Genomic DNA, 11,259 nt, shown 5'->3' with positions numbered 1-11,259 from the left:
CTGGCGCCTTAGCCACTTAAGCCACAGGCGCCGAGCCTGTGTTGAATATTTTATGGGCCTTGACACACACATATATGATACACATCATCCACCATTATAATATCATATAGAATAGTTTTACTGCCCTTGAAATTCTATATGCTCCTTTTATTCATTCCTCCTTTTCTACCCCTGAACTGTTGGAAACCACTGATACTTTTGCTTGGTCCATAGTTTTAACCCTTTCCAGAATGCCATATAACCAGTCAGACAGTATGTAACCTTTTCATATCAGCTTCTTTCAATTAGCAATATACATTTAAAGTTCCTTCACATCTTTTTGTGGCTTGATAGCTCACTTTTAGAATGTTACTGAGTAATATCCATTGTATGAATATACCACAGTTTGTATATTCATTCACTTACTGAAGGACATCTTGATTGCCTCCAAGATTTGGCAATTATGAATGAAATTACTATAAACACTTTTTACAGTTGACAAGTTTTTGCATCAGCATAAGTTTTCAGCTCACTTCGGTAAATCTGGAGGCATACTATTGTTGGATAATATGGGAAGCACATGTTTAATTTGGTAAGAGACTGCCAAAATATCTTCCAAAGTGGCCGTACCATTTCACATTTCTGTCAGCTATTAATAAGAGGCTCTATTCCTCTTATTCTATGCTTCATATCCTCACCAACCGTTGGTACTGGGCTTTGGACATTAATCATTAGATATGTAGTATTTGTTGTTGTTGTTTTAATTTACAATTTGCTAATGATATAATGTTGAATATTTTTCACAATTTGTCCCATCTCAGTATTATGGTAAGATACCTGTTCAGATTTTTGTCCATTTATAAACTGGGTTGTTTTCTTATTGTTCTTTGTATATTTTAGGTACTAGTTCTTTATTAGATATATGCTTTGCAAATATTTTCTCCCATTCTGTGGCTTGTCCTATTTTCTTAATGATATTTTTTGCAGAGCAGACTTTTAAAAATTGTATATATTCCAACATCTATTTTTTTCTCTGATTGCATTTTTCTTGTTATATCTAAAAACTCATTGCTAAATCTCAGTTGAGTAGTGTCTGTCTTCTGTATATTTCCTTCAGTATTGTGGATCTTTTGCCTGTTCTTATAGAAACTTTAGAATCATTTTTGAAATAGCTACAAAATAACTTGCTTGAATTTTAAGAGGGATTGTGTTGAATCTAGCATTTAAAAAAATGTAAGGGCCTGGCTTGATGTCTCATGCCTATAATCCTAGCACTTTGGGAGGCTGAGATAGGATGATCACTTGAGGCTAGGAGTTCAAGACCAGCCCCCCCCCCTCCCAATTAGGCAGGCATGGTGATGTGCACTTAAGTCTCATTTACCTGGGAGGCTGAGGCAAGAGGATTGCTTATTGCTTGAGTTCAGGAGTTGGAGGTATGATGATGCCACTGCACTTTAGCCCAGGCAACAGAGTGAAACCCTGTCTCAAATGAATGTATATGTGTGCGTGTATTTGAATGAACATAAAAAAAAAAGTTTAATTTTTAACATAAAGTCATTAATGGTATGAAAAGAAGCACTAAAGATTTTATGAAGTCATACTTGCAACTCAGAATATAAGAAATGAGGAAGAAAAATCTCTGACCTTTTCTCTTATATGCACACATGGGGCACACAGACAAACATCTGTACTCTCTAGCTTAACCTTTGAATCACAAACTTTAAGATTAGCATGCAGTCACACATCTTAGTAATCAAGAAGTTCCGTTGGAAATGCAGAAGAATAAGATTATTTTTAAATATATGGATGTAGCCATATAATTTGGAGAAATTCTTTAAAACTATGATAAATAATTAGCCAATTATGCAATAGTTTTTTGGCTTGTGGGTTGAATATCAGGTGCTGCTACTGTATGTAGATTCAATTAAAATGTTTGAAAAAGTTAGCTCTTCAAGATCCGTTTCATTAGTTTGCATCCTTTTTTTTCTTCATTTTATTGGCAGTACTTAAGGAACTATCGGTGATACTGGGCATTTCAGTTGTAGGCTTCTATAACCACCAGATTCATTTTCGCCTTCACCTGTATCTCTACTGTTCAGTTCTTCATGTCCACCAGCCTGCCTAGCCTGTGGCTGGCCACATAGGTTCTCCCTTTGCTACCCCACAGCTAGCAGTCTGTTGTATTCACACTGGAGCTCACAATCTTTTGTTGCTTTTACGGCCTAGTATTTCTGGTGGAACTCCATGATTGTAAAACTTTGTACTGAAGTATATACATTTATAACTGTCAACTTAATATGGGCATTATGGACAATAATTCTCCTTCTGTGTCATGTTTATATTTTTACCCTCATTACACCTTTGCCTCTGGATTTGTACCTGTAGTCTTAGAAAGTGATTTTACTTCTTGTTTCGTTTCGAAATTCATTTTCTCATTTGTAAACTGCATCATCTTCTCAGAGTCTGAAATCTCAAAGTCTATTATCTTTCCATCCTATGTCACCCTCTTATCTTCATAGTCGCCTTTCATTTTTTGAAAATATATTTGCTTTCTGTTTCATCTTTGTCTTTTGGCTTCTTAGACTTCTCAGTTATAATTCATTTCTTTTCCTAGAAAACTTCAAATGTTCATCCAGTGACATTTTATGTTATTTTGAACTTATCGTCAGGTGGTTTAGCAACAAATACATAGACACAAAGTAGGCAAGTGTGTTAATATTTTAATAGTAAATATAGGTGAAAGGTATAGTTATTCATTGAGGTATTTTTTTATATTACTTTTTGAAAATATTTTAATATAAATAAGTTGGAGATTATTAATAATAATAAATAGTAATTTTTAAACATTTAACATTTATGATATACACCATTCCAAGCATTTTAACATATATTACTTCATTTAATTTTTATATGAATCTAAGGAGGTAAGTACTGTTAATATCCCCATTTTATAGATGAGGGAAATGAAACAGAGAGGGATTAAGTAACTTGCCCTGTGTGTTGTATACTAGCAAGTGACAGCTGAATTTGAACTCAGATGATCTGTTCAGGTAATATAAAAATGAATAAGATATGATTCTATTTTCAAAGAATTTATAATCCAATTAGAGTTGACAAGTATATAGATTGATTTATGATATAGAATACAGGGAGGTCTGACAATTAAGTTTGGGAACTCATCCTAGGAAAAGTTGTACATTCCTCATTGCTGAGTAGCACTGTAGTCACTTTTGAAGTACTCCCCCTGGGAAACACCTGGTGCCAGAACGTAGTCCACCCTTGAAAACAATTTTGATACTCTTTTTCTGGAATGACTATCAGAGCTATCATTATATTACCTGTAATTTCCTTAATGTCATCAAACTATCTTCATTATTTCCTTTATCTTCAGGTAAAGAAAAAAGTCATTGAGGGGCAGTCAGGTGAGTAGGGAGGGTGTTCTATTACAGTTATTTGTTTACTGACAAAGAAACTCCTTTACATCAACAGTGCCTTGTGCTGGTGCATTGTCATGATCTAAGAGCCATGAGTTGGCATAAAAGTTCAGGTTGCTTTTGTCTAACTTTTTCATGCAGCCTTTTTAGCATTTCCAAATAGTCACCTTGGTTAGCTCTTTGCCCAGATGGTACAAATTCATAATGAACAATCCTTTTGATAACAAAAGAGGTTAATAACATCATTTTGACTCTTAATTTGGACTGATGGAATTTTTTTGGTCATGGAGAATTGCCACTGATGCTTTGTTTTGGGGTTGTATTAGAATACCCACATGTTTCATCGTCTATAATGACATGGCCTAAAACATCATCTGGCCTCTCTAAAATGTCTTGGCAAACTTCAACTGTTCTTTGCTTTTGTTCATCGGTGAGCTCCTTCAGGACCATTTTTGTACACTTTTTTTTTTTTTTTTTTTTTTTGAGACAGAGCCTCAAGCTATCCCCCTGGGTAGAGTGCCGTGGCATTATAGCTCACAGCAACCTCCAACTCCTGGGCTCAAGCGAGTCTCCTGCCTCCGCCTCCCAAGTAGCTGGGACCACAGGCGCCCGCCACAACACCTGGCTATTTTTTGGTTGCAGCCGTCGTTGTTTGGCGGGTCCGGGCTGGGGATTCGAACCCGCCACCTTAGGTGTATGTGGCTGGCGCCTTAGCCGGTTGAGCTATAGGCGCCGAGCCTGTACACATTTTCTTATGCCAAGATTGTCTGTTAAGATCTTTCTGTTTCTCCATTGATACTTGGTCTGCTATGCTGAGTCTCATAGTCAGCTGATGATTTTGATGCACAACTTGATGAACTTTTGCTATGTTTTCATCAGTTCTGCTCATTACTGGCTGCCCTGACTTGTCTTTATCACTGACGCTTTCTCTTCCCTCAGAAAAACATTTAATCCATTTGTATACTGCCACTTTCTTCAGGGCATTATCCTGATAAACTTGGACTAGCATACACTGGATTTCACTCTTGCCAGGTTTAACAAGAAATTGAATGTGTGTTTGTGGCTCTGATTCACATTTCAACATCTTCATGATGGCATACGAGAGCATTCAGCAACAATAATGAACACAACACAGTAAGACATGGCCACCTGTCGACGCGAACATAACTGTGAGATGCTGAAATACCAAAGTTAGGAAACCTTACCAACTTGTTTGTACAGTGTTGCCAATGTAAATGCAAGGTGGCAAGTTTGCAAACTTAGTTGTCAGATCTCTGTAAGTTTAGGAACATTAAATGATAGGTTTATCTACTTGAGAGAATCAGGAAGGACTTCTTAAGGAAGTAGCATTGTGGTACTAGAAGAAAATACAAGTTCAGTTTTGAATCTCGTGGTGGAAGTATTTGAAATGCAAACGGAGGCTTAATGAACTTTATTCAGTAGGCAGAGAACATTAAGCTATTAGCCCAAAGCTAGTAAATATTTTTGCATTAATGTACACAGTTATGATTTAGTAAAAAAATTGTTAAGAGAAAAAAATATAATAAATATTTTTAATAACTGGTTGCCAGCCAGAATTTAAACCTAAATCTAAGGCCAGAGCTGACTTAGATCTACTGTAGCTTTTCTAGATGCTAGTTCTTTGTTCCCATAATCAGTGATCAAGACTTGTTGACTCTTCCTTTGAAACATTTTTAATTCATTAGTTCCATGCATTTGGTTCACATTTATGGCAGTGGAATTCTAGTCTTTATTCCACATCTGCCTGATTCTCATGCTGTAAACTGTGGACTAGTCTCTTTCAATATCTTCCCCCTGTTATCATTCTGTTTTTCTTTTCTTCACTTTGCAAAATAAGGAGTATATTTTAATTTTATTATTAACTGGGATAATTTTAAATGTGATTACTCTCACATTACAATTCCAAAGAAGTACTTTTATCATATAACAACTGCAGAATTTTAGAATATCAAAGATGTAAGCTTTAAAAAAAAAAAAAACCTAGTGGTTAAAATGCATGCTTTTTATGCATTCATATAAAACCAGAAAAATATTCAGAAGTATCAGAACTCAGGTACAAAGGAAAAGAAAACATAGTCCATCCTTAATGGAGTTTATAGTTAGGCGTGGATTGCAAATAAACACAGTATACTGTGGTAAGTACTGTAATGAGACATAATACAGAGCTCTGTAAGCACACATATGAAAATACCAAGCCCTGCCTTAAGGGATTGAGACAGCTTTCTCTGAAGAATTGACAGCTAATTTAAGATGAAGAGGAATTATCCAGATAAAGTGCACAGTGGAGAACAGGATGGGGAGACTTGGCGACAACTGCATAGAGGTTGGAGGCATGGGTTAGGAGATGAGGGAAATTGTAGCAAGCTTTGGGAATCTCAGGTAATTAGTTGTGGAGTAAAAATTCTCTCTGAAGGAGGTGGGTATGTTGGAGGAAGAAGCTGAAGAATGAATAGTGTTCAAGCCATCTGTGGCATCATAAAGCATGTTTGAGAATCTCCTTTCCTCCAGAAAACCTGCCTTGCACTTTGTGCCATGACTTTTCTTTCTTTTCTTTTTTCAAGAAAGCCTTAGCATATTATTTTAGTCAGACTCAAACCTCATATTTTGTAGTTTGTCCCAAGTTCTTTCCTACTTAGGAAAATTTCCCAAAGCATGTCAACTTTTTTTCTGAAAACATAGCTCTTTTCATTTCTACTATTCATTTTCCAGGTAATTCTTTTTTTCCTTAACTCTTTTGTTAACTTTATTACTCTACAGTTTTCATTACTCCAAATATAGATTATCCCGCTATTCTGTCATGGATGGATAAATTCATGGCAATTAATTGATCAATATTTGAAATTTAATGATTAAACTATTTTAAACCAATAAAATAAAGCATAATTATCTAGGACCAAATTGAGGTCTGTCTTATGGATCAACAGTTTTAAAATTCTAAAAATTTTTTTTCTTTGTTTAAATTAAAGACACACTTGAAGTACTTTTGGGAAGTATGTATTTTGAACGTAAAATGATCTTGTGAAAACCAACCTTATATTGACTATTTGAGAAGTCAGAGATTTGGCAATACTTGTTGAAAACCAGAAAATTTGTAGACAACCTATTTTTACATTTTCAATATGGTTGAAATTTAATACATTCTTAGTTTTGCAAATGTAATGCATGATTAATTTAATCCTGATATATTGAAATAGCCAGTATATTGAAAATAATATGTTTTAGTATGTTCTTTAAATATTGGGATTTCACATAAACAGTAATTTTTTTGTCATAATTTGAGAACCATCTGGAATTATGTATACATATTATGAATGGACTAATTTTTAAATTGCTGGAGCTATGACTTCTGGTTAAAAATAATTTTGTTTTTCACTCCAAAGAAAACCTTATCCTTAATGTTTTCCTCTTATTTGGCATATGTGTTATTTTATGAAACTAAAGGGTAATGTAAGTATTTTTAGAATAGGTTTTTTTAAATGCAGTACGTGTTGAAGATTAGAAAACATGTAGTATATGTAAGACTTTTATAAAGGCTTGTGTAATCTTTACTGGAAAACATAATTTATCCACAATGTAAAAGCAAAAGAAGAAATAACAGTTTAACTATTTCAACTGCCTATTGAGACTTGAAGAAATGGGTACTAAAAGTAGGTAAAAGCTGGGAACTGACATGGGTAGCACAGGTATGGGGTTAAAAAAGATGTGAAGTTTAAGAGGACAACCAAAGTCAAAAACTATAAAGAGTAATCAGTGTGGAAAAGGAAGAATAAGTTTTTCCAGGTAAGCTCTTTATAGACCATTTTTTTTCCTATCCTGGTTCCTAAGGAAAAGGTTTATTCAACCAGTGTATAAAATGCACAAAGACAAAGGGGTGGTGGTCAGGGTGGGGATATGAAAGATAATTGTTTTAATGACAAATACAGCTAATTGGGCCTTCTGGTTGGAAACACAGTTGGTGAATAAGAGAAGTACAGGTAAGTCAGAGGCTTTGCGATAATGGTAAATGATTTGTAATGATCATTGTGGTAATTTCATTACCTTTATTTCTTTCTGAAATTGTGTTGTGTATCTTTTTTTCTCTACTTTCTTCCCTTGCCCTTCTAGAGGCTCTCCATATAGAGAATCTCCTATGGGTCATTTTGAAAGCTATGGAGGGACCCCCTTTTTCCAAGCTCAGAAGATGTTTATAGATGTACCAGAAAATACAGTGATACTGGATGAGATGACCCTTCGGCACATGGTTCAGGATTGCACTGCTGTAAAAACTCAGTTACTCAAACTGAAACGTCTCTTGCATCAAGTGAGTACATAATGAACATTTCCAGCTCTAATATTTTGAATTGCAAAGTGTATTGACTTTACTTGTTTTAAAAAAAATAAAGTTACTTAGGTTTCTCATGTCTATTTAGATTTCTGTAGAAATAATGCTTGTGATACAAATTTGCTAGGAAAGAATTACCCATGGGATTTTGCTTGATGGTCTCAATAGACAGTTCCTGGCATGTATGAACTATAGTATATTTGGTAAGCCAATTTCTCTGCTTTTATTTCCTCATTTTCATATTATCTACACTGTAAGATTGTCAAGAGAATTAGAAATAGTAGTTGTAAATTGAGTAATCTAATACCTGAAACATAGTAGGCATTAAGTATTCAGTGGCTGCTGCTATAATTTCAGCTAAGTGGTAAATAAGAACAGCAGTTTTGCTTGAGTAAATGATACTTGTAGAATTTAATTTTTGTTTAGAATCTTTAAGTTTAATCTTCTCCTGTCTGTCTATTATCTGTTTATTAGCGAAAACCTAGACTTGTAATAGGGATGTCACTTGTTGAAAGCCAGTAGAATGAGTTGATGATGATGTTACAACTGGCTTCTGAGTCAATAATACTTTCTTTGTTTAAGCATTTAGTTAGCACTTATAGACAAGGTCAGATGTGTAGCAGAAAACCAGGGAATAAATATTAATTCTAAATTGTGGATACTTTTTGTTTTGTTTTATATCTGTGTTTGTATTTTGTATAGTAGCCAAATTTAACTTAAAACTGTGATTGAGAAAGAGCACTCTGCCTTTTCTCTGTTGCTCAGTTTCCTTCCTCAACACTTTTCTAAGGGTTATGTGTTTTAGTTTCATATGAACAGGGACCAAATTATAGAATTTCTGGTGGCCATCAAAGCCAGCCTCATTGTATGTGCCCAGGAAAGATTAGTTGAAGTGAAATTTGGCACTTGTGTTAGTAATGATGGTTAGTTTAACTATAAGTTGTTTTATATCGTTTGGTTATGGATTTTCTGGACTAATGTTTTTGTGACTATTTACTTTTTGAAAAGAAACTTTACTGTGCTAAGGCTAGGAGGAAGAGTAGAGAATACTTTGAATCTGGGAATGCTGGACTCCTTTTGAAACAAACAGATTCCATGTTTGAAACATGCCATCATGGAGTTTACAACTTAGTTTAACTCTAAGTAGGAGATAGACTTTGATGTATAGAGTTTCTCTGCTGGCTGGTCTGGTGAGATTTTCTGAACAGGAGCTTCAATGTCAAAGGAAAGAAGAAGTAGGAAAGAGTGAGAAATAGCTAAGATAGGTTAAATGTCTACTGTGAGCCTCGTCACTATACTAGCTATATTCTGGAACCTTTTTTGCGTATGGGTGTGTTGCCCTGAATCATGAAACATGTTTAAATGTCAGCTAATGAGACCGGACCACCTCTAATAATGAGAGAAGGAACATAATTTAGGCAAAAGTAGTTAATTGGTAACCAATAATAAGTCCCAAAAAGATGAAAGTGGTACTTTTGAGGTATTTTATATAAAGTAAATTTCTTTTTTTTTTTTTTTTTTTGAGACAGAGCCTCAAGCTGTCGCCCTGGGTAAAGTGCCATTACATCACAGCTCACAGCAAACTCCAACTCCTGGGCTTAAGTGATTCTCTTGCCTCAGCTTCCCAAGTAGCTGGAATTATAGACGCCCGCCACAACACCTGGCCATTTTTTGGTTGCAGTTGTCCTAGTTGTTTTGGCAGGCCTGGGCTGGATTCAAACCCACCAATTCTGGTATATGTGGCTGGCGCCTTAGCCACTTGAGCCACAGGTGCCAAGCCATAAAGTAAATTTCTTAATGGTTCTTTTCTTTTATTATGGCCTTTGAAATTTTATGTAATACATATTCCTCAAATTGGCTCTACTTTAAAAATTATAGAAGAAAATTGCAGAATCTTTTTAGGCGATATTTAAGGTTTACCAAACACTGATAGAAGTTAAAAGTTGAATGAGTCTAAGATTTTATATAACTGCCTCTTTTAATATTTTACTTTTTAAAAAAAAATTTTACTAAAATTAAATTAATTTTTTTTACTAGATTAAAAATAAATCAATGTGATACATGGTTTTAAAATAATTTACATACTATCCAAAGGCTTAATGAAAAAATAGTATTTCCAGCCCCTTCCCCACCTCAGTCAGTCTGTTCTAATCTGAACAGGTTGCTATCCAAAGCGTCTCTAGAGGTATTATGCAGGGACTTCCTTTGCCACAATCCAGGATTGGATCCACTATTTCCTGGACAGCTTATCTTCATTTTCTCTAGTTACCTATCTCATTTTTGTGTAGTATATCCTTAATTTACTTTCCAAGAAAGGACAAATGGATGACAAACTTTTAAAATTAGTGCGTTACTGAAAATCTTTTTATTCTGTCACATTTTATTTATATTAATACTTTGGCTAGTAATGAATAGTTTGGCTGGCATGGAAGAGAGTTTCCCTTTAGAAATCTGAAGAGATTATTTTTCTAGGTTCTTGGTTAGAAATTGGGAAACTTACTATATTCTGATCATTTTAAAATTGTATTCTGCCTGTTTTTGTCTTGCTGGGAGACTTTTAATCTTTTATTTCTAGCATTCTTCAGTTTCACAGTGATGACCTGGGATTTGAGTTTTGTTGTAGTTGGTTGGTTGGTTTTCACTTGATATCTTGGCAGTCAGTAGCTTTTTGGAGATCATTGTAATGTGGAATTTTCTTATTTCTGTGACTGTTTCCTTTCCCTTATTTTCTCTTTTATCTTTTTGGAATTTTTAATAACCAGAATCTAGAACTTCAGAATTGAATCTGTTACCATTTTAAATTTCTCTTTCATATTTTCTTCCTTCTTTTGGTTTGGTTGTTTTCTAGTATATTTTCTCAACTTTATATTCCAGAATGCATGCTCTCTCTTTTTTTGGAGAGAGAATCTCACTCTGTTACTTAGGCTAGAGTGCCATGGCCTCAGTCTAGCTCATAGCAACTTTAGAATCCTAGACTCAAGGGATCCTCCTGCCTCAGCCTCCCAGAGTAGCTGGGACTACAGGAGTCTGCCACAATGCCTGGCTGAGTTTTCTGTTTTTAGTAGAGATGGGAGTCCCATTCTTGCTCAGGATAGTCTGGAACTCCTAAACACAAGCAGTTCTCCTGCCTTAGCCTCCCAGAGTGCTAGGATTATAGGTGTGAGCCACCGCACCTGGCCCAGCTCTCTTTCTTTAACTGTTTATCTTTGGCAATCTTGTTTGCAGTTTCCATGACTGTTTATTATAGTATATAATTTATTGTTAATAAATAATTATAATTATATTATATAATTTATTATTAATATATAATTTGTTATATTATTGTTTTTTCGGGAATTACAATTTTTCTTTTGCTTTGGATCTAACAAGTGAAAAATTAGTATTAAGCAGAGAGTTTGTTTTGTGTTGTTAAGAATTCTGGTTCCAGGCTCGGTGCCTATAGCTCAACCGGCTAAGGCGCCAGCCACGTACACCTAAGGTGGCGGGTTCGAATCCCCAGCCCGG

At 34.9% G+C, this 11,259-nt stretch overlaps 1 protein-coding gene across 3 annotated transcripts in view; it reads left to right on the top strand.

Annotated features, from left to right (window-relative positions):
• Window positions 1-11,259, top strand: part of CCSER2 (coiled-coil serine rich protein 2) — a 188,528-nt gene that overhangs the window by 108,871 nt on the left and 68,398 nt on the right. For all 3 annotated transcript variants that reach the window (XM_003783501.3, XM_023509523.1, XM_012801432.2), the window contains exon 6: window positions 7,539-7,734. In XM_003783501.3, the coding sequence (XP_003783549.1) occupies window positions 7,539-7,734 (196 nt within the window). The remainder of the gene's footprint in view (window positions 1-7,538; window positions 7,735-11,259) is intronic.

This window comes from Otolemur garnettii, unplaced genomic scaffold (genome assembly GCF_000181295.1).
Source record: "Otolemur garnettii isolate 467f Iridium unplaced genomic scaffold, OtoGar3 scaffold00008, whole genome shotgun sequence".
NCBI lineage: Eukaryota > Metazoa > Chordata > Mammalia > Primates > Galagidae > Otolemur > Otolemur garnettii.
Note: the sequence above shows the minus strand (reverse complement) of the source record. Positions and strands in the feature narration are given on the sequence as shown.